Raw genomic sequence first — 25,840 nt, 5'->3', positions numbered from 1 at the left:
TGCTCTTGATTTCTCGATCCTTAGAGGCAATTTTATATATTTATTATTCTTATAGTACAAACTGTGTATTCTTTTACTCTATAGCGTTCACAAACCACTCGATTGTTGCCTTTGTACTCGAATCCCCGTGGACATTTAAAGAGAACTTTCTGAAGGAAGAAACTTTAAAGCGAAATGTTGTTTAAAACGCTTAGAGCGCAAGAATTTAAATGAATACCAACAAGTCTTGGCGCTTCTTAGTCGTAAAACGTGAAATCTAGTTGTAAAATTTTGGGATTCGTGACGTCATAACATTCAGGAACCCTGAAGCACACTCCAGAAATTCGGAAACTTTCGGCAGTATCCGTAAAGCTGAATTTGTTGCAGAGCACTATCAGAACTGAACGACAGACCGTTTACAACACACTGGAAATTCTATTCAGGCTGTAAGAAATACATTCGGTAACTTTCGGCAGTTTCCGTAAAGCTGTATCCGACTAATGCAGGACGTCAGATCTTTAAAATGGAAAGAGCACCATAACCTCAGAAAAATAACAACCCAAAGAAAGCAAAAGCGAGGTATCTTTCATCGAGTTCTCGTATGTATCAGAACCCGGGTGCCCGGGGTTAGTCTCCCCGGGGGTCACATATTAACATCTTTTGAAGTCTATTACGTTTCGTCTTTCCTCTGTACCCGGTGTCAGATTTTTTCGCACTTGCTTTCAATCTACGCCACGTGGGGTCTGTTTTGTATATCATTTGATTATTATCTAGCGCTCATTGTAGACGAAGTCTCGTCCCGGGGGTCGGGCAAACGTTATTATGCTTATATACGTATACTGTAAGAATATCATAATCTCGGCCCGGGGCCACGAGTCTCGTGAATTCAGAGTGATGTAACGATTCAACTATTTGACTAAGTTAAATACCTTTAAGATCTTAATAGTGTTTTAAGAAGTCGTAGGACAAATCTTAAGAATTGAGTTTTCCGTCCAACGTTTTGACAGATATAATGACGGATTTATGTATCTGACACTTTTCGAAGATTAAAAAGAGGAAACTGTTTGGCTTGGGAAAGCTATCCCCATTTTTAGCACTAGCTGTCCTGATGTGTATCCGAAAAACGTGTCGGAAGCATTAAATGGGCTTTCGCCAATTCAACTATGAAATTTTCATATACGACGTCTGAAAAGTCATTATTTTTTCCCTTTATGAAGATTTGTGAATAATTGAGACACATTATGTCAGTCTTCGCATGAGTTTTTCGACATGCTGCCAAAAAAATCCACCTGCGCTAAAAGATATTCAAATTATTCTGTTATGCAAATTCAATGTTCCTTTACAATTCTATGTCCTACATGACTTTAGGTGTTATGAAGCGTCCCTCTTAAACTACTATATGTAACCTATGTCATTAATAATATGTAACGTATTGGTGTTACGAAGCGTCCCATAAGAATCTTTCCCCAATAAGATAGAAGAAGCTTTAAGAAGGATTATTCTTACGTAATTCTTTAAATCGATAGTGTTACGAATTTCTTAAGAATTTCCTTGTCTTTGCTTTCGACCCGTCTAAGTGGTTAAGGAAGGGCTATGGCATTTTGTTAATGGCGTTGAAAAGGGGACTTGAGTCGTCTTAGCCTGTTTGGTCAACGTCTTGACCAGCGTGAAGGCAAACAGGCCAAAACTCTTAAGGAGATAGTATGTATTCTATGTCCTTTTCTCACAATAGGTAGGAAGGGCTGGGAACCCCCAAAACCCCTACTCGACCTTTTTGACCTTTTTTCCGAAAAGAGCCATTTTTTCCTTTCTTTACTAGAGATGTTTCCATCTAATTCTCTTTTGTAAGGTTAAAAATGAATTCAATTCAGTTTTTATATCTTGAAAAAAATTGTTTCGTTTTTGTAATAATGATTTCTAAATTTGAATAAACCGATGCATAAAACTAATCCGAAACGAAAATTATTTTTTTGACTAATTTTCGTCTTTTTCGTCTGGGTTTACTTTCCTATTTGAGCATTACGTGGCTTTCGTTCAAAAATTCCACGCCAAATAAAACGACACGAAATCTGTATAACAATCACATTTATTGCAGCAGTCAGTTTCAGTCAATCCAAAAGAGTTCAAGATTTTAAGCAGACGATCTGCAAATTATGGCTGGAAATCGTCTGCACTAATAGGACATGAAACGAATCATCTTAAATGGTATATAACGAGCACATTTCTGTCAAAATAGAATCAAGGAACTGCTAAATTGTTTTGTTGGCTCGTCTTGATAAAATCATTCATTCATTCATTCATTCATTCATTCATTCATTCATTCATTCATTCATTCATTCATTCATTCATTCATTCATTCATTCATTCATTCATTTTAAACAAACACCGCAAGCTAATGACAAATAGTCAAGTTATTAAGGGCAAGAATGTCGAAGTAAATCTGTTGAAATATTTTTCTAAGCTCTGATGATTGCCACAAGTCGATCGTCTGAAAGTAATTGGGGATTTAAAATCTCGACACGACAAGTAGATTAACTCTGGCAACACCGCCATAGCCGGAAGTGACGAATTAAAACCATACCGATGATTATTACAGCGTTCAACACTGTCTAGTTCAAATTTAAAATATTCTACTTTGGTAATCTTGTTTGTCTCTTAAAAGGTGAGGAATGTTCAGAACTCGTTTTAATCATTTTCGAAAAATTGCACACTGCATAACTGTATTTAAAATTTGATGTCGACGTCGCTTTTGACTGACACGCGGCAGATACCGTATGAATTTCGGTTAATCTACCATAGTCCGATTACACGGCGATTAGCAACAGAATTATAACTGAGCTAGTAATTGAAGCATAAAGGAATGGGGCCTTTTAATCAGCGGAGCATACGGCAGTTACAAGATAAGTTACCGCCAGGGGGCTCTTGAAGTGTTTGCTTTGAATGTGAATCGATGCTTATAACATGGAACAAGCTAGGCTACTACTAAAAGTGCATTAGGTCACTTGGAAGCAAAGGAAGAAGGCATTAAAGAACTGCTTCCAAAGCACAAAAGGTCATTGTCAACGTAATAAGAATATGAGCATAAAAGAAGTGGGTCTCGACCAAACGACAAAAGACCCGACCATGCAGACTTTTTAATGTGATGGTATTACTATCTGGATGACAAAGACTACGTAAAAGGATAAGTTACCGCCAGGGGGCCTTTTGAGAATATTTGCTTCCTATCGGTTTTGATGGCCGTAGACAAATTGGACGACGATAACGGATTGAGGATAAGTAGGGCCTGCAATAACAACGGATTCGTAGCGAATTTCAGATAATCACTTTCTCGAGTAGTTCCACCAATATTGACAAAGTTCCTGCATTTGAAGAGTTCCTCGAGGTTGGTTTGATAGCTCGGTCGTAAATTCTGGTTCCCTAACCTTTTCCTAACCATGACCTACGCCATGTACCCGCCATCTTCTTTAGTGGACTGAGAAAGTTGGTTAGTTGGTAAATTCAACACACCAAAACATTTTTTTCTTTTAGATATTGACCCACGACGGATAATGATTTTGGTTAGACACCGACCCATTAATTAGCGACATTATTCCGACCATCGACAGAAACATCCAAAGATTTTTATATTGAATTTCTTAATATCTGGCATAGTTTTCCTCTTGTTGACCGAATTATTTATAATCGTGACCCTTCGTCTTTTTCGGGCAAATGACAAAATTGTTGATGGGGTCTGTTTGGTTGGATTGGGGGATAGAATAGGAATAGAATAGGAATAGAATAGGATAGGATAGGATAGGATAGGATAGGACAGGATAGGATACGATACGATACGATACGATACGATACGATACGATACGATACGATACGATACGATACGATACGATACGATACGATACGATACGATACGATATGATACGATACCCAACGCAGACAAAACGCAGACGATTACTAAAACTCATCTTAAAGAGGAATCGAATATACCGCATATAACCCAATAAAAATCTTAATCAGAATATATATATGACGTATTTTTTATCCAATTTTAGTCGAATCATGCTGTTTCAGACTGTTTTGATAAGAATCTGAACAAGTCTGGAAAAACGCTTCAGTGTATAGATTAGAACAATCACCGACCGCAGTTGAACTATATAATATACAATCAAACACAGAGATCGCAAGTAGTAATTATATCATAGCAAATCTGAGTGCTTTAGGTTGCAGAAGGGACGTCGACCTTTTTCCAACAAAGTATGAAAATCTGTTGACAGTGTTTAATTATAGATTTTGCACTGATATCTTTCAAATCCCGTCGACAGTTTGCAAATGATTCTGAATTTAATTTGCATTTCAAAAGATATGAAAATATATGGGGAATTAATGATATGCTTTATTTTGATCTGATTTAAGTACATTGTATTGCTCTCATTTTTATTTATATATACATTAATATATATATATTTTTTTTCGGCCATTATCTTGAAAATTCAAAATTTTAGAAAAATAACAGAACATTTCAAAAAGTACACATATATATGTAGTGCATTTTTTTTTTTTTTTTGATTTTCTCTTTTTAATTCTAAAAGTTTAAAAGAATTTTCAAAAAATTTCAACTATCAACAAGCAATTTAAAAATGCCTACGGATACGAAACACAGCTTTAGTCAAATCAATTGAGAAAATCTTTGAAATTTAAACCACAAACCCGCATGCCAGCGTCTTGCCAACCCCTTTTCTTAAGCGACTTAAAGGATTCGAACTCGTCATCTTATCGGTGACATGTGTTCAGGGGTGGATGAAAAAAAAATCCGAGTTTTTGATAAACCACCCCGAGTTTCTTAAGTGACATATTTAAGCCGCCGTTTCGCCCAAATACAAAAGAATCCTCATCGTCCACAATCGAAGCAAAGAGGCGTGAAATCTTCAACATTTATCAAAGCATCCGATCGCTAGACACATAAATATAACGTCATCGAACTCCTAGGGTGAGCTACAATTGCCCGAGGGGTGAGCGACAGGGGGTCGGGCAATCTGTAGATTATCAAAATAAGGGATTGTATCATGACGGTTTTAGGGGTGACAAGAGAATTAGAGACATCATGACCCCCGGTTTATCATACAGTTTAGGGTTTCAAACCCCTTATTTTCGACAGTTTCGTATATCAGATTTTTTGTAACCATATTGTCAGCTTTTATTTTTTGAAGTTTTGAGTTACAGTTTTTCGTCTTATCTTAATTCAAGGTGATTTTCACAAGTTTTAGATTTCAAATCATATTTTTGACTATATTGTTTGTTAAATTTTTGACGAGTTGTCCGAATTTTTTCTTGCTTCTAAAATGCTGTTTCAATTTCCAAATGGAATACAACAAATCGTAAAATTTTCTCTCGTTGCCGGTCGTTGTCGAGCTTTCAGAGGTTTTAAGACTAAGTTTGACTGCTATAACAGACTGTAAAGTTTCCTTCGTTGCACACTGCATGTATATTACGGATACTATAAGGAACAGATCCTTTTTATTTTCTTTAAATCATTAATTTCATTTTTTTTTTTAAATTCTAAACTTCATTTGATTTTTTATCCCACGAGAATGTACGACAGACAACGTAAAACTCGCTCCATTTTCACTACGTACTAAGCCACGAATATCGACACAATGCAAATGGAAACTTGAATTGCCAGCATCTAGAATTAGAAATATAGGTCAAAGTGTTGAAATAAGACTCACTCAATACTTGAAATTTTAGTCCAAGAGTTTCCACTAATTAGCGTTTGGGGAGGCTTCGTCTTACACCATTTTCAATTTCTTCTTAAAGGGGCGAACAGTCGGCACTCTGCTCACAGTTGGCAGAATCACCTTTCCATTGCAGGACTAAGTGTCGTTAGTTCGAATTTCAAATAATTTTTTCTCAATCCTGGGCCAATGCTTTCGAAATCTTAGCCTGCAGGGAGTTTTCGTGTTAAATGTTGAATTTCTAAAGGGTTTGAATTTTCACCACTCCAATGTCAAAGTTTTCGAAATGCTAGGAGGTTTTGTCACACAGCATGGAATTTCTGCTTAAAGGGACGAGCGGTCGGTAGAAACACTTTTTATGGATGGAACTCGTTGTTGGTTTGAATTTGTCAATCCAGAGCCAATGCTTTCGACTTATAAACGTTGTAGTGTATTGTGGTATAACTGCCACTAGTTAGACAGAGTGTGCTTACACTTCTGGTGCACCTGGTGCCATGACGACCTTAGATTTTCAAGGTTTCAATCACGACGCTTTCTCGACAGTATTTCAAGGCCTCTCTTGTACACTAGTACACAAAATGAATGACATATACATCTAAATCAATGAATTTTAAAATTTCTCGCGTACACATTAACAGATGACGTAGTACACAAGAACACTTCACACCAATTATTTTTTAATATTCCGCCATTTTGTGTCCTTTTTCTGCCAATTACGGATTCGTTATTGATCGTGGCATTGCTTGTTAACCCAATTTGAATGAGAGGACGAGGTAAGGACATGTCTTTAAAAACAGCTGGTTTCTCTTTGGTTCGTTGTTAGCCAGCCAATTCATGCCGATTTCGTCATTTGTTTTATTTGTTTAAGAGAATTTATGCTTATTTCTGTGTTTTTATTTTACCTGCGACCTCTAAAGGTGAACTGTACGACATTTTGAAAAGTTGGAAATCTAATGAAGGCATGTATTTGAAAACTTCTTTTGAATTTAGAAGATATTTCAAAGTTCTTTTTTTTAGAAAAATGTATAAACGTACAAAGAAGAATTTAATACTTAAACAAAAAACGAAATGAATATAATTGGATGTTTCGTACAAATCCGGATTTAACATTAAAAAAAACGAATAAATAATGCACTTTCTTCACGAAATTTGATACTAGCAATTCAAACAATGATTAATGTGCAAAATAGGATTTGATTTTTTTAAGAAAACGAATAAAAAAGGAAGTCAGCAATCGTGTTAATTAATTTTAAATTATTACCGTATTAAAAGATAGGAATTGAATAGAATAAAACGAACAAATGTTTACAGCGATACATAGATTTTAGCCTTTAAATTTCAATTAAAACGAATACTTTCCGTACAAATTAGGATTTTAATGAAAATAAAACGAACAAATGTTAAAAATTCTTTATTTGTGAAGTGTAACGTACATAATATATCGGACTTTAAATATTGAAAGAAATCGAATAAATATTTAAACCTTAATAAATTGAAAAGTGCCTAACGTAGAATTCAGGATTGGACAAATTTTCAAAAACGAAACATTTGATTGATTGTTCAATATTTATTTTTTTGTTGTTCAAATTCATAAACGTACATATTTGTATTATATTTTTCTTTTCAGAACTGAATAAATAACGGTGGCACATTTTGACATTTAATTAGAATTCAAAAGTGATCAACGTACAAATGCGGAATTTGATATTTTGACAAAACGAAAAATAAGTCAATGATTTATTATTTCATTCCCGTAAACCTTATAACCAAAACCATTCATCAACGTACAAATTGGGATTTTATGACACTACTAAATGGATGGATGATAATGTTCAAGTTCACAAATGATTAACGTACAAATTAAGGATTTGACAATGTATCAAAAACGAAAAAACAAATCAATAAAAATCAAGGTACAAGGTAGGATTTAGATTTTCAAAGAAACATAAAATAAATTTGTGTTAAAGACAGGTAATTCCAATCACTCAAAAATTCAAAACACAAAACGAATAAATAAATTCAAATAAATTTCAATTTAAGCCATATTTAATCCTATTATTAAATTTCAATTTCATAAACGTACAAAAACTGATTAAAACTTTATAGAAAACGAATATAAAAGCGATATTTTGTATCAATCAATCAATCAAAAATAGAAGCTTAACTAAAATACAAATAGGGATTTGAATTTGAAAAGAAACGAATATATAACTTTGATTTCTCTTGACATGTAACCTGCATCATTTTTAATTATTTAATTATTTATGCTGATGATTTTTCACGATAATAAAAAAAGAAATAAAATGCTTTATGCAAATTTAGTTAAATGACATTCCTTGCCATTGTTTTTCTATAATTCAATTTAAAAGAATATTACATATTCAAAGTAAGGAAATAAATTGCTTTATTATGTAAAATCCTAATTTTCCGTTGAAAATCGGCTTTTTCGGCTTGGAGTGTCATTCCATTTACACATTCTATGGCAACATAATAAAAGGCTCGATAGGTGTGGCAACGCTAACGTATTACGTTGCATATCAAATTATGCAAATCCGGGATTAACAAGTCCATAATGTTTATTCCGGTATATGTCATGTCAACGGTAGTTTTGAGGTTATTTTTCGTTGAAAATCAGACTTTTCCGTGAAATGTCACAAATCTCTTATCACCTATTATACTTAACCCCGTTTCCTGAAAATACTGGCTGTGTCTTGTGTTCCAAATCCTTAAGTTTAACAATTGGAAGATATCGAAAATCCTGCATTTCCGTTAAATGCTTTTATTATCACACCTTATTGATGAGGTTATTGATAAATTGCGATTTCCGATATTTCAAATTTTGCTTGCATTATTTAACGGAAATTATCGAAGAAAACCGAATGCAAGACGGAAATGTTTATTGCTTACTCTTGATATGTTAATCATGCGCACTGAAGCAGAATTCAAAACATTAATCTATTTGAATTCACTTTTGAAAATAAAAATCTGTCATGTTACGGAAATTACCGAAGATTATCGAATGTAAGACGGAAATGTTTATTGCTTACTCTTGATAAGGTAATCATGCGCACTGAACTAGGTTATTAAACATATTGCTTGTTAAGTATACTTTAAATATTATTTTATCGAAAGCGATAATTTCTACTTAAAATTTTATGCTGCATTTAACTGATATCTGAACCAACTTAGGTTTTCTTTACCGACGATAGCTCATTGTCCTTACATCGGGTTTTAATACTGGAAAGTGGTGCGCATAGCTGAGATTGGGCTCAGATTGTCAGCTGAAAAAGTAAATATTTAGACGACTATACAGATAGCTTCAAGTGAGCTTCATCAGCTGGTAAAGTAAATATTTAGACGACTATCCAGATAGCTTATATTGAGCTCCGTGAGCTGGTAAAGCAAAGGAAAAATACATTTGCTGAATTTTCGGAAGCAAGACTGCAATATTTCTGTATAAGAAGTCGCTTTGACTTTTCTTCAAAAGCTACCAGGTCATGGTCGAACTTGGTATTTCCTTTCTGACCACATACATCGATCACAGCGACCTCTAGAGTTTGCCTTTGACTGTGAATTAATTCTTAATAACAAACAATTTTAACGCTTATTGTTCGAGACAAAACCTTGAGAAGAAAGCCGTTTTGTCTTCGACAAATTTTCATATTTTCTCAAGTCAGCGTCATAGTCGAATAATGTCACGTTCTTCGGTGTCAATCAACTACTGATCGTGATTTCCCGCCAAAATACTCTTCAACAGCGGAGTTACGTTCGGTGCTTACTTCCTGTCTCTTGTAGTGAAGAGTTCCCGTCTTCAAGATTGAAGAGTTCCTTATTAAGTGGTTTTAAAGGATGCATTTAAGAAATGGAAGGGTTTTGTTCCGCCAACGATGAGTAAGAGGGAGAAATATTTTCTCTATAATTTCATATTTCTACTGTTTTTTACCATCAAATCTTGGGAAAATATCATATTTTTATTTCGGTTTATTGCCTGTTGTTTCCGCTTCGAAGTACTAGAAAACTCAATAACGTATAAAAATATTGAATACTTGCAATCATTATTAGCTATTTAGACCATTTGAAATCTATACATCCCCTGTCATACGTCATGCATTTCTGCATCTCCACAGAAAACCACAACGAATTAGCCCAAGCGGATGTGACGTAATGCTGTAATTTATGTCGTCTGCCACATTCAAATTGTGGAATTCAAAACTTGTCTCTTTAAAAAGGAACGATAAGAAATGAAAAGAAAACGAAAATAAAAACAAAGAGTTTATAATCCTGAAGATATAAAAATAAAGATTTATTCTGAAATTTAAAGAGAATTTCCATTACCTGGTTATAAACTACGAATTTATTTTGACGGTAACGACAATTTTACGATGTTTACACCCAAAAACGTAAACAAATCAAAGCTGTGAAGTTGTAAATTTAGAGTTAAATTGATAAACTTAAAATGTTTTGAAATTGATAAAGATGGTTTCCGTGTATTAACGGTCTCAGGTGCAGTTTTAGACGGAGAACAGCCGAATCAGCTGTAACAGGAATTTATGCACCCGTAGACAGACGACGTACAGAGTTCCGACCAAAACATTTTCTTTAAAGTGTTACAAAAATGAAACCGTCAAAACAATTCCGAATTTCCAAAACACCTGCTACCCCTCTGCAATTGTGTTCGTCAACGTTAAGTTTCTATGGATCCGCGAAGCTAAATTTTGGTTAATTTTTTCAACATTTCCCTTTAAATGCAACCGAATAGAAATTGCCTGATCTCAAACAGCAAAATAATTAACCTCAAAACACCTGCTATCCCTTTGCAGTTGTGTTCGTTCACCTTAAATTTCTATAAATCCATCAAAATTTTAGCTTCGCGGATGTATAGAAATCTGAGGTTAAAACTTTGGTTTTAGTTTTTCTCTTTAAATGCAACCGAATAGAAAGTGTCTGATCTCAAACAGCAAAATAATTAACCTCAAAACACCTGCTATATCTCTGCAATTGTGCTCCGCGAAGCTACTATTTTGGTTAATTTTTGTCAACATTTCCCTTTAAATGCAACCAAAAAGAAAATCTTATCAAAACCATTAAAGTTCGTTTATAGCAGCGTTGACATAATGAATTGTTATTACTCTGACTTCAAGACAGGCTTTGTCTAGGGAATTGGTACGAATCATCCCATGATTAATGGACGTATCGACTTCAAAGTTCCAGAACATTTGAAATTCCTGGTAAATGAATGGCTTGTCTACAAGTTCGAGACTAAATGGTCTGAGAAAAAGACGGTTATTATCATTCTGGTTTTATATGTAGAGTTATGGCTTTGAGTTTGAATTTCTTTCAAAGTAGGACGTAAAACTCCGTTTCTTTTCATTAACAAGATGTCCGAGAGTCTTATTTTGGCTATATTCAGAAGCAAAATCAATAGACATAGACAACGCCACTGGCATCGTTTACGAAAGCGTCTTATTGACAGCATTTCCGAAAGCACCATAGACCTGATATGTCCTAAGCTCTTCTGATCAGAATGGAACCGTTTTCTATTTTTTTCTTTCCTGGAAATTTGAAAAAAAAGAAAGGTTTAAGTTGAAGTTTTACGTCCTAGCTCTTTTATAACATACACTGTTTTAAAATGAAGAATTCCCTCTGAATAAAGAACAATTTGTCAACGATTTAATTTCATTTAAACTTTCATTCTTTAAGTAAGGATTATTCTTTAAGGCTCTCCTCCATTGTCAAGTTCTGAAGTTTGACGGCACCCCGACGAGAAATTAAACACTAGCTTAATGTAGAAATAATGACAACACTTCATAAACGATTCTTCTTCTTTTCTAGAGGCACTTGTCTGCAGGTGGTACTAGTTAAAAGATACTTTTTATCATAATGTATTGTACAGAGAGCATAAAAGAATGTGCCGTATTCGCGCCATGCTTGTAGAGTAAGAGGCACTCCGGATGTAGAGTATGACTCGCGTAGTTAAGTGCAGAATGAATCGTTTCCAAATGATAATAGCTATCAAATAGAGGATATATCTATTTATTTGAAATACGGAGAAAACAATCAAACAAAGCTTACACCACGCACGTGTGCGATAGAATAGATCTGCACGCGCATGATTTACGATGAATGCCACGTGTATGTCGTATGCACGTGCGAAATGTAGGTCAATCGGTGGAGTTCTTCAAATGCCAGATAGGTTCAGCAGTATTTTTTGATGTACCAGAAAGCGGTTCTATGGCTTTGTAAATATTTTGTCTTACTAATACTACGATGGCATCGATTGGAATCAATTTTAAAACCAATGCTAGTCACGTTTCAACGATGCCTAAAGCAACCGTTTTTCTTAAGTTCGTACTTTAAGCTCAAAGCAGTATTTTTAGCTCGGTGGACTCTCGGATGACGAGTTGAAAATCATGAACTTTATCAGCTATGTGGACTCTCTGGAATTGATGCCAAGCTAGTACGCCAGTATAGAAGAAAATTATTAACTATGTGGACTCTCTGAAAGAGATATAAACCCAGTCGCAGTAAGAATTGTATTGTTTTGAAGAGTAAAATCGAAATGACGAGTAATACAAAGTGTTTCGAATGCATGAATGGCTCTTGAAGATATCAACTCCTTCTCCAATAGTCGAGAATGTCCAGAATGTAAAGATAATAGTTGACATTTACATCATTGATTACAAGTTTAACACGATTCCACCCTGTAGCCTCGATCTTCCAGATGCTATGCTAGGATATAAAAGTCCATTTTATTTCATTAATCCAATAAGATACAGAACAGTAGGATATAAAACTCCATTTCATTTCATTAGTCCAATAAGATACAGAACAGTAGGATATAAAACTCTATTTCATTTCATTAATCCAATAAGATACAGAACGGTAGGATATAAAACTCTATTTCATTTCATTAGTCTAATAAGATACAGAACAGTAGGATATAAAACTCCATTTCATTTCATTAGTCCAATAAGATACAGAACAGTAGGATATAAAACTCCATTTCATTTCATTAGTCCAATAAGATACAGTAGGATATTAAATTCATTTCATTAATAAGGTACAAAACGATGGGATTAAAAACTGTATTCCATTTCATTTGCTTATAATCAATGTGCCATTTACATCTCTCTTAATTCTACATGTAAATATAATTTCAAAGAATGTCTTCATTCTTTTTAAAATCAACCAAAAAAACATCGTCATTTCAACAGCAATAGAAAAAAAAAAACAGAACACCATACAAAATGCCACCTTCATTAAAAAGCTGCAAGATATCTCAGCTTTGTTCTTTTTTCTAAAAGAAATGTTAGACATTGAAATAACGCCCAAGAATTGTTTCTTTTTTTGACTTTTTGGAACTCTTTTTGAACAATCGCAGAAACTCTTCTTTGTAGTTCGATTCGTCAAAGAGAATGCGTCATTTATAATCTTTTGTACCATTTAAAGACTTTATATTCCATGTGCCGAAATAACATGTAAGCTATTTAAAAGGGCTATCTGTGATACTTTTCTCTTAAACGGATACAGTTGTCGAAATATTTTAAAGTGATGATGGTCGAAATTGATGCTGTATATTTTTGCTGAATTGTAGGAAAACCGAACGTCGATTATAAATACTGAAAAGCGATAAAGGAAGCTGGAAATGAGCTCTCCATCTATAACCAATGTTTATATTGCAATATGGATAGCTTAAATTAAGCTCTGACATCTTGTAAATGACTTGAATTTTCATGTCATACCAACTAAAAGATTTTATTTTCGGCACTAAGTGATTGAGCTACTTTAAAAGCAATTCTGTGTCGACCCAAAATGAAAGTGGTGACATTCCTTTAAAACAGAGTGCCACAAAGTAGTATTTTCTCATTATTTAAATAGGACAGATTTAAGTGGTTCATTAATTTCTGTGCCATGACCTCAAAAAACCGGAAACGGCTGGGGTCAGGAAAATTAGGCAAACAACTGAACATGTGCTACTTACGATAATCAAAAGTTTTGGTGAAATTTTGAAGTTATCAAATCTTTTATGGTTCGTGCTTGCTACGTTTTATTTTGAATTTTGCTTAAAGATGGGTTTCCGTTCTTTAGAGTAAGAATACAAGGATAATTCATTATAAACACCAATAAATGAAAAGTTTGCTTGAAAATGCTGGAAGCCATCTTTAAAAAAACATTTGAAAAATTTGGGATACACAAGCTGATAGAAACAAATTTTGAAAATTCAAAATTGCGGCCATCCAGACTCGCATTTTTATAAGATTCAAAGTTAAAGGGTTTCTAATATACAGCTATGTTTTCATTTTATTTAAGAACAAGTTAAAGAATTTCCCGGGTCACATGTGGAAACTATCACCACTAAATATTATCTTTTAATACTCTTCATTCTAACTCTTCGTTTTTTACTTACTTACTGGCGAAAATTAATTGGCGTAGTCCGATTTTTGTAACTTTCGAAATCAAACTAAACGAAACGTTCATATTTGAATTTTTATAAGATTGATAATAAAATATGGAAACGAAAATGATGAAATCGAGGTGAAAGTACGTCCCTATAATGATATTATGATGAATTTCAATATGGTGGCTGTAACAGAAACCGGAAGTGAAATGGCAGACGACAGATTTTTTACAACAGGTGGACAACAAATTTTCGTATCTTCTTTCAATGTTATGACGTAATTGAAGTGTTCCAACGATGACTGACAGCTATCAAATCATCAAAAAGTTAAAATTCGTGAATTCCAACAAAAAAAAATAGGCATGGACTCCAAATTGCCGATAATATACATTACGATTTTTTTCATATAAATATTTCAAAGTATAGCAAGTAAATCGTCTTTTTTAACAAAATACAAAACCTGTATTTTATCATTACCCAGAATTCAATGCTTTGCTTGCCATAAATAAGTCTCATTAGATCTGTCATCAACGATAGTCGTAAATAAGTCGTAAACGAGTAATCTCGTTTCGGCTGTCGGGGTGTAAATGGAGCCGATCATTTGTGGCGGGATTCTTGGCATGTCGTCTGTCAGATTTAACTAGCAGACGACCGTAATATATGACCAGGTTTATCAACATGGTTTGGTTAGCCTCGTCTTTCAACATCCTTATTTCTGGCCGAAACAATCTCTGGAATTTTTAATGACCAAAACAATTCAGTTCCGATTGTCTTCAAGATTAGATGCTGTCTTTGTAAGAGTTTTTTTTAAGAGGAGGGTGGGGGGATTTCAAACAGTTCATTTGAAATGACCAATTCAGTTCTTAACTGTCTTCGTGAAGCTAAGAAATTTGACCGTCGGTTTTCCGAAAGGACTTAAATCTGTTCTCACAGCTTTGTGGACAAATGTTGACATTCTGAGAATCTTTACCTTGTCGAAAATACATTCACAGGAAGTGTCTGTCACGTGACTTTTCCCGCGATAAGCGGCCCGTGACGTCACTAGTCCGTTTCAATACTTACAACAATATTTATTCTCAAAACCAAATTTAACGCCTCGATTCTCTCTATGACATATTCAGTTTGAGAGATCAGTTTGGCAGGTGGGACTTAGCCGTATCGCCATTTTTTTGGAGAATTTTTACTTGTTTCGATTTCCTTCTATGAGCAATAAACATTCAGTTGTTTTTACACAATATTTTAAAGTGATACCATGATCTAACGATTGGTATATTTACATGAGTCAGAATTAGGTCCATTAAACCAAAGTGACATGGTCCTGCCTAACATTCAGCACATGGGGACAAACATAGACTCTTTAGTTTTACACGAGTCAGAATTAGGTCCATTACACCAAGGTGACATGGTCCTGTCTAACATTCAGCCAATGATAGTTTAGTTTCATTTACCTGTAATACTTATCAGAACTGTTAATTTTGTCTTTTACATCTACAATTAATAAACAACCTTTACAGGCAGTAGTGGCGACGGTACCAGACTCTTATTAACATTCAAGTAAGTTTACATGTGAGACCAAAGTCATATTTCCTTTCTTAAAAGTGTTAAGGGAATCTGTAATTAGGTTATGACGACTTTTTGAATTTAGACGACCACATCCCTTTAAAAGTTTGTTGACTGGCACTTGATAGCGACGCCCAGTTTATATTGTAATGTAAATCTTTTCTGCCAAAATACACAAACTATTCCAGTATACGGGGTCGTCGTAACAGGTCCGCTTAGATCAACAACTACAATCGCTTACATCAAAACAACCAGCGATTCACTACTTAAATTTCTTAACTCTCTTATTGAAAAATTAAACAAAAATAAAACGAAACTATATCAATATCAAAAATCGGAATACAAAAATAAAAACGCTTCTGGTAATCAAATTGTGAAATCTTATTAAATAAAAAACGAAAATATTATGACAAATGTCAAATTTCAAACTCATATAAAATTATCTACATCGATGATATGTCTTGAAAATGATTTAGTATATTTTCTAGAATGCCAACAAGTTTGCCTATGAAACGAAAATATGCATTTATGTCCGTATCTTGCTTTTTACCATATCAAGTATTATAAAAAAAGATGTGGCATAATTTTATGAAAGTTCTATATCAGCATGACGTTTATTCTGCCTTGAGAGATTAGCAATTCGTCAGCCATTCTAGCAAAAACCATGCAGCAAATTCAAAACAAGGAATCGAATGTATTACGAAACGAAAATTTACTACATTAAATTTCGCATAGACTAAGCTTGTTCATTGCATAGTATTAAAGCCTCATTTTGGAGCGAAAATATAAAAATTTGTACACATTAAAAAATCCGAATTTAACCACAAAACGATATAATTCTTCATTGTACATGTCATCTGTTCATAGATCTATCATCGCATCAAAACGTCATATATCATATTAAGGAATCAAATTTACTCCAAAACGAAAATATAAAAATATAAAAACATGGGAAAGGAATGTGTCAAATATTTTATTTCATAATAAAACGCCGGGTGGATTATAAAAAGTGATAGCCCCTTGTCAAATTCTTGGTTCATATGTCGACAAAAATCTGATATGGACCGAATTTACCGTTAGAGATGCATGGATAAGAAAAAAGATAGCATGAAGGAATGTTCTTTACGTGTGGGTGTATGCAGATTGAAAACAAACATGATTCAATACGCGGATTCCTTCCCTGTAGTTGATACTTATGTTTTGATGCCCTGCTTGTCAAATTTTCAGCTTATATTGTTTTGATACATTGTCGTGTTTTGGTACCGGAGGTGACATTTTCTGTCTGCAAATGGATTTTATTTTTTGATAAATTTTTGTCTTGTTGAGATATTTTAAAAGTTTTGATTATCCATTTTATTAATATGAATTTGTAGGCAAACCTGGTGCCGTATACTACTCTGAAGAGTGATACACCTCGTTACTCTAGTTGAGCATATTATAAACTGTTATATTCTATAGAGAGTTCTTTACATTAAATTATGTATTTCGAAACGATTTCCACGAGTATTGATTTTTTTTTCCTTTATCCCTTTTTTTGATTCAGAATATTCTAAAAACTCGAGGCACTACGTTTCAAAACAAAAAACAAATCAAAGAATTCCATATTTGTATAAAAGTCTATTTTTGTCCCTGGAAACTATATTTAGAAATACTCTCTAAATAAAACAATATAAATCAGAAAACTCTTAAAGGTCAAACTTTTTCGGGGGAGTTTGGAATCCAAACTCGTGCGTAAGAGGATGTGAACGTATCCCCCGGGGAACGAAACTTCGAAAATACTTTGAAGTCTGAAACGTAAACAAGGAAAATTGTCCTTGACCTTCAAATTTTACTGGAATATTTTTGAAATTTTCAGTTTACCAAAATTCCATATTTTTCAAATAATCAAAAAAGTGTCGTTTTCTTTCAAAATTTTCTGTAAAATTCATTTCAATTTTGTTTTTTAATTTACATGTCAATGTTTCTTTTCTTGCGTAACATTTCTAAAAATCCGTAAAATAAACACAGCCAGCTTGGTACGTATATTAAATCTATGTCGGTTGTCAAAGTGCCCCACAAATTATAGCTCTAACGAGGCTCTACGGACATGCCATTAAATTGCCAGTGCGTGTAAATAGAGTTCGAACCGTACTAAAGCCGTGACAACACGATGAAGGGTGGTAGAAAGGGGGAGGGGTGCATTAGAAAACCTAACATGGCACCGACCTTGGACAGATTTATTAAAATTTGGTAATCATTCATGAAAGGAAACGAATGAGGGCGCAGGCTACCTATGCCCAAAAGTGAGAATACACGAGGCATATATAGCCTGTTTATAAAATTCTGATTTTCTCTCAAAAATGAAAAAAAAATTGACGTGTACATCTGGCTTTCACTCCCTACAGAATATAAATCATACTTTAATACGAGAATTGACGAGAACTATGCGTGAACACCATGAAAGTGGCGGGAAAGTGATGGAATCAAGTGGCGCCCCCTAGGGAGTTGGCAAATAAGAATAACGATAAGAGAACAGCTGAGGGAATTTTATGAGGCGTTCAAAAACAAAGTAAACCGTCGAAATCGGCACAGAAACCAAATATTTAGATTTCTGGCGGCCATCATTTTCTAGTTTATTTCCTTCTTAAACACCTGACTGCAATTTTATGACTTTTGTTACGTTTGTTGTTATCGTACAAATTTTGTGATCGTCTTATCAAGATTAGTTGTAAACGAAACAATAGTTAACTAATGAAGTATACATAATTATGACCATTCTTAGAATTCGAATTTTTGTATTTTTCGTTAGGAATTTTCTTTAACCCAAAATACGAAACAAAAATATTAAGTAACGTCTCTTTGTGAATAATTGCCTGAAATTCTTAAGCAAGCTTTATTTCTAAAAAAAAAATCAAAATATCATCGTTCCGTTTTTCTTTCAGGGAAAAAAAAATTTCTCTGTATCCTTGAGGACATTCTTTCGTGTTAAGATTCCACAATTTATCGGATTTTACAAATCGAAATTCCTGGAACGATTCCAAAGACTCAAGTAAATCATTAAATCTTCTGACAAACTATCCAAGACGTTAAGACTTAAATAGGATTGTGCTTGATTGGCCAAATCAGTGCCTCCTAATTGGAATCGTTTGCTAGGACTGAGAAGCAAGTAGAACTGTCGTGCTGATTTCGTGACGCTAAAGCTGTTCCTGGGCCATTAAGCTTCGCGGATCACCACAAACTCGATTAAACAACAAGGGATTGCCGTATTAAATGCTAGGGTGTAAATTATAGAATTATAACACACAATTAATTCCCTTGATAATTATTGTGATAATTGCCGTGTTATTTAAATCAGTTGACGATTTGGGAGATGCAATTCTGGTTTACGGTTTTCGCCTAATCTGTTTCAAAACTTTTAGAGACTATTCCAGATCGATTTGATTTTGAAAATGCTAAACATAAATTTATAGCTTAAATACGTCATTCATTCATTCAATCCTTCATTCATTTCTTTAGTGTATTTAATTATCCTCTCCATCCATGCATTGCAGATGCAATAGGCTATAACAATCTTGTGTTGGGTGTGTCTTATTAACGTTAATAACCCAAAACAACTTAAACAACCATATTATATCTCAACCTCAATCAATTTAGAATAAAACAAAATTTCATTTTTTATTTTCTGTTTTTCAGGTTTGGGTCCCCTTGATAATGGCGAACGACCAGGAGAAGTTTTAGATCGAGAATCCTACCATAGTCAAGGATCTCGGCAAAAAAGAGTCCGAACCTCCTTCAAACACCATCAGTTACGGACGATGAAGTCATATTTCGCGCTAAATCACAACCCAGACGCTAAAGATTTAAAACAACTGGCACAGAAAACGGGGTTAAATAAGCGAGTTTTACAGGTAAGGATATGTTCCATCTCTTTTTCAACCCATAATCCCATTTAGAGAGTTCACATAGCTAATATTGTTCATTTGATTTCAAACCAAAGTTGTGGATTTTTTTTGAACACTAAGGAGTATACAGTATACATATGTATATATTTGCTTTACCAGCGTATAGTATTCAATTCAACTACCCGTAGTACTTTTTAGTATTGAAATTGGACGTATAGTTCTGCTACCATTACCCATTTAACTCAATGAGCAACGGTTAATACAAACCATCTACACTGAATCAAACAGTTTCAATGGTGAAACTAAATTTCAACTATCCTTAACTCTTTTCAAAATAAAAATTCGACGCACAGTTCCACTACATGTGTACTCGATAGGCAGGCCACTGTGATTTTTCAGCTGACCTAAAGTTGATTATTTTCTAACGAATCGTACACCGAATCACCCTGCTCGATATTTTGGTAAACTTTAACTGTGTATAACATTATATAAGGCTGTTTATTTTTATTTACCCTTACCCTCACACTGAGTGCAAATATTAGAAAGTGCTTCGGTCGCTTCATTCAGATTCTTAGTTTCGGTGAGAAATGATGAATGAATGAATGAAAAAATTAATGAATTAATGAATGAACTGATGAATGAATGAATGAATGAATGAATGAATGAATGATATGAATGAATGAATGAATGAATGGATGAATGAATGAATGAATGAATGAATGAATGAATGAATGAATGATATGAATGAATGAATGAATGAATGAATATTACCATCTTTCTACTTAAAAAAAATATTTACAATAAACAAAGGATATTCAGTGTTTAAAATACAATTACAATTTTCAATATTTGTTTAATGACGTCACAACTCCCGAAACAGATTAGATAGATGCCATGTCGGTTATCTAGAAATCAAATCTATGTAAGATGGTCTATCTATAGCCGAATCGCTACAAACTGTTTTCTTATCGCCAGCATCAAGATCTGATGTTTACACTATCTTTACTTAAATCGTACAAAATATTTTGACTTTAACGTACACAAAACAAACACTGGGTTATGTATCTTGATTTGTAAAATCATTTTTAAACATCTGAAAAAAAATGACATTTAAATCAAATTTTGGAACATTTGAAAAAATGTTTTATTTTGAAAAAAAAGGGTGACTAAATATCGAATATAACCATAATAAACAATAACAAACTGTGAATATGTAACTTTATTTTGAAAGTATGTAAAATTCAATTCGTTCGATTTTGTTATATGCGATTAAATTGGTTAAATAGGCACACCAATATGTCCAAATTCAAACAGATTTTTTCTTATTTCTCAATAGAGCTAGAGTTTTTATTTTTTAGTATTTTATATGTTCAAAAATGTTAATCGTTACTATTGCTTCGTTTGAATGCGAATAATGTCGTTTTTTAGTCACACCACTGTCTCATAAGTTTTATATCCAGCCAAATTCTGCCCCAGTTTTAAGAAAATAGTAACAAATTGGCAGTGAAATTCGAGTCAGTACGGATGTTACTAATTAAACGTCTTGAAAACTTGGGTTGAAATCTAAAACTTGGCTTCCACTAGTTTGACACGATACGAAATATAGCCTACTTAATTCAGGGATTATACGGCATTTTCTTGGGAAATCTTAGACTTGCAGAGAATGAATGAATGAATGAATGAATGAATGAATGAATGAATTGGCGAACGAATGAATTGACTATCGAATGAATGCATGAATTGAAGAATGAATGAATGAATGAATGAATGAATGAATGAATGAATGAATGAATGAATGAATGAATGAATGAATGAATGAATGAATGAATGAATGAATGAATGAATGAATGAATGAATGAATTTGTAAAATGATTTTTGAATTTTTGGAAGGAATGAATGAATTTTTAGAAAAATTTATATCAAAAAATACTCTCAAAATCTTCGAAATTACATGGAAAAAATTAAACATGTTCAAGAATCTGCTTCAAAGGTGGCCATATTAAACGAAAATTCGAAAAATCTTTAAATTGACCGCCAAATTTGGACTACACGGCTCTAATTTCCCGAATTTATTTGTTAAACGACGTGTCAAGCTATAAAACTATAAATCTTAATAGTAACAAGCATTACATTTGATTAAAATTGTTTATAAATTTGCCATGAAATATTTGAAAATATTATGGTTAAATATGAAAAACACGTGTGTTTATAGACATCCGACATCTTGAAGAGAACGGCCTGTTTTCGTGTCGTGTTGCCATATTGCAAGGATAGGACGACACAGTTGTTTTTTTTGGTGTAGTTGAATAAATTGATGCCTCAAAAAAGAGCGACATATGACATGGTGGTAGATAGGAAAATCTTGGTTTTTGGTCTAGTTGAATATATTGATGCGTCAAAAAAGAGCGACAATTGATATGGCGGTAGATAGGAAAACAGTGGCTTTATTTTAGTATTTAATATGTTGATGCGTCAAAAAGAGTGACGTTTCTCTCGTTTTGTTCCAGTTAATTAAAATTTTGGAATTATTATTACAAAAAACGAAGAAATATTTCTTTCTGTAAATATTTATTTAAAATTTATGATTTAACAAAAATGTGATTTTGTTAGAAAAATGTTCGACTTGGATCGTTAAGACAAGTCTCAAGAAAATCGTTCAAGATAATTTTGCCAGTAATTGCATTAAGCCACAAGTCGAGAACCGTTTAACACTGCATGAAACCCACTTGGATAAAAATTGATTAAATAAACCGTTTAACACTGTTGAATTTCAAATCGGATACAAATTAATTGAGAGATTTGTTAAAGGTGAAAATTTGATGAACATGTTCTTGTGTTGGTTAAAGGGATAATTGAAAGATCTTAGAGCAATAATGATAGCTTTATCAATTTATAAATTTAAAGATCTGGGTAGCTTTTAATATTGGCATGAAGACTTTTACTATCGCCACTTTTACTGGTACAATGTTCATTGATTGCAGACAAACTAGCAGTCGAATTTTCATTTTGAAAAGGGTTATTTAAAAATAAAATTGATCTATCAGTTGGTGAAGAGAATAATCAGGGGTTGGATTCGTTTACTACAGCAGGCTGAGCACATTAAAGATCCCTTTACTGATGTCCTGACAAAATTTCCCTTATTGCACACTCCACAGCGTTGCCCATCAGCCCAATCTGAAGCACAGATGTACGAGTAAAACTTAATTTCAATTCCTTTAAGACAAGAACTGTGTGTGGTCGAAATGAATTAAAACAGAAACCTGTAGAAAGATTATCATGAATATGTTTTTATCATTCACTGTTTTCACAATATTCATTTTCTCTCCTCAAAACACACATTTCATATCGTGTAATTTGTACTGGTAATTTCGGAGAATGGCACCATTGTTCCTGCAACCTGCATGGAATGGTTCCAAGCAATTTTTTTTCCTTTCACTGAAATTTAACAGAATATGGAAAATTGAAAATGAGCTCGAAGGAGAAAACGTTTATGGGGATGGGGCTAATTTGTGCTGGTATTTTTCAATGGCACCATTGTTCCTACAACGTGCATGAAATGGTTCCAAGCGTTTTTTTTTTTCAATTCACAAAATATGACTCGATATGAAAAAAGTAGGGGAACAGGGTATGGGTGGCGGATAGGGGATTTTGGGGGGGTGGGGGGGGGGCTTTGGGTATTAGGTGAGGGGTGTTACGGAACACCTATTACCGTCGTTGTGGTTGGACTTGTGACCACTTCCCTTTCGGTGGTCCCAAGAAAGCGTTCACATGGACCACACACAAAATGCCACAGTTTAGTTACAATATACAAATACGCATTATTCAAAAAACGGCAGAATCTGAATTATTCATAACACGTTTTTCACACTTGATTTCAAAATATCAAAAGTATTTGCAAATAATAATGTTGGATATTGAGCGAAATTGTTCAAATGGTGGCCATTATGCAAGTTGTAAGGCGGATATTTGTAAGGTTTTGTATATATACAATAACGTCCTCTGCGATGTAGGCGGGCTAGCGACACAATATCAATTTTCCAATGTAAATTTCTATACATTACGCTGCCCTTTGTAAGCAAATATTGATAAATACTCTTACAAGGGCAAAAATAGATATCTGTCACTCGTGACACCTTTTGTATGAACCAAACGAATAAATTTTCCCGCCATTTACCGACCAAGCACGATTGGATGTTTACCTACCGTTTTCAGAACATCGAGAAATTTGAATGCATAAAAGCGAGTTGTATGATAAGTACTTGCTTAAAAATGTATCCTATTGCGTCTGTGACGTTAAAAAGCAAATTCGGGACATATTTTTGAATTTTTTTTATCTTCATTCTCATGACAATGTTTGTTTTGAAAAACGTCATTGTATTTCGAGTGTTTATTCCCATTTTCCACGAGTAAATGTACAAATACTTGTGTAAAATCCTCGAGCTTGTTTTATGGACACACGTTACGTGTTTAGAAAAGTGACCCGACGACCCCTCTGTTTGCCGAATTCAATCGTTCTGCGTTTCAATGATATCTTTCAAAATTGAATAATACTTTTTCATGTCGGGTTGTTTGCTCAGAAAACCGCCTTCTATTCGGCGATAATTGTCAAATAAAAACTTGCAGCAAACTTCAAATCTCGTTTGGTTTTAAAACAGGCTACACACAAAGTTTAATGTTTCGTTTTCTTTTGAACTGGCTACCCACAAGTTAAATTGTACCGTTTGGTTTTAAAACAGGCTACACACAAGTTTAATGTTTCGTTTTCTTTTAATATTTGCAAATTTCTATATAAATATTTCGTTCAGTTTTAAACAGGCTACACACAAAATTTTAATGTTTCGTTTTCTTTTAGTATCTGTATCTAACATTGCCTTTGATTGAATGAATCCACATTCGAAGTACAAAAATACATTAAAACCCGTGTTATTTATTATTCATGATTCACATTTTTTCTATTATTAGGTCTGGTTTCAAAATGCACGTGCTAAATACAGACGAAACGTTTTAAAAACAGAACCAGATAGTAAAGATGGCGACAATCCAGGATCCCCGTCAGACGACAAACTCAACGATTCCTTATCCATGGATGACATGTCAAAGAACCAATCACCAGCCGTTTCTGACATTAGCTCCTCCCCCTCACTCTCGGACCTCCAGACACCCTCGCTCGATGCCGACCAGAATAGCAACAGCATCTCAGACATTTTTAGCAGTTCGATTGGTGCGCTGAATTAATTCCACGATGCAATCGATTACTTGTGTTTTGAACTAATGACAAAAATTGAGATTTATTGGTGTGTTCGATTGTTTGTGTTTCCAAACATATGAGAAAATTAGAGTTCGTGGATGTGTTCAATAGTTTGTGTTGGATATCATGAAAAGAAACTCTTGAACGATTATCGAATATGACAATTCAAAGTAGCCTAAAGTTTCAAAAGTTGCTGACTCTTAAATTTCCCAGAATCTCAAATCTGTGTCGCTTCGATGAGTTCCATGGCAACCAAACCAAATAACTTCTGCATTGGCAACTGACGCTGGAAGCATCTGCAGATACCGAACTAATAAGTGTGTCAGACGATTCCATGTTGTCAGCCAATTTCCGTGCTTGTTCGAACTACCAATGTGGCAGAAGGTACAGGTTACTGTATGGTATAATTGAAGACTGGACAATTAAGACTATCGGTAATAGTCGCCAGGTGGCGTTATCACAAACAGGAAGTAGGTGAAACTAAAGATGTGATTATCAAGCTGAGGCATTGTCAAATTAGCATCTGTATCAGATCGCGAAACGAAACTATCGGTGGCTGGAATTCCACAAAAACAAACTTAGAATTCCTTATCTTTTGCAGATAACAAAACGAAACAATAGTGGATGTCGTGATAAACGAGACAAAAATAAACGAACATCCAGTGAATAAAGACCTATTATGTGAAAAACTGTAATACTATGGATAAACATGTGGAAGTATTTCAGCACCAAATCAATGTAGGTTAGAGAGGATTAACGTCACTAAAGACAAATGACGTCACGTAACAAAATGACGTCAAAATATTTTTGAAAAATGAAAATTCGACCAATCGTCGTTTGTTTTAATATATTATTATTATTATTTATATATTATGTGTTTATGTATAAATTTGGAACCGATTTTAAGCGGTTATCTTGTCGTATGCCTTTGTGAATATTTCTCTCCACAGGCGTTCGTAATATTTACCAACCAATCAAATTAGAAATAACCGACCAACCTCGCTACCATAACGATGAATTTGTCTCTATTCAATGTCCCAAAGCATAT

General features: G+C 33.9%; 1 protein-coding gene across 1 annotated transcript in view; it reads left to right on the top strand.

The window, feature by feature from the left end:
* The window catches only part of LOTGIDRAFT_156153 (hypothetical protein), a gene marked incomplete at both ends in the record, with an annotated part of 42,917 nt that extends 17,455 nt beyond the window's left edge, over positions 1 to 25,462 (top strand). Inside the window, 2 exons of the mRNA XM_009046173.1 lie at positions 19,336 to 19,550; positions 25,394 to 25,462. Of these exons, the coding sequence (XP_009044421.1) occupies positions 19,336 to 19,550; positions 25,394 to 25,462 (284 nt within the window). The remainder of the gene's footprint in view (positions 1 to 19,335; positions 19,551 to 25,393) is intronic.
* Between the last annotated feature and the right edge of the window lie 378 nt (positions 25,463 to 25,840).

Source organism: Lottia gigantea, assembly GCF_000327385.1.
Source record: "Lottia gigantea unplaced genomic scaffold LOTGIsca_10, whole genome shotgun sequence".
Lineage (NCBI taxonomy): Eukaryota > Metazoa > Mollusca > Gastropoda > Lottiidae > Lottia > Lottia gigantea.
This window is presented reverse-complemented; position numbering and strand designations above follow the sequence as displayed.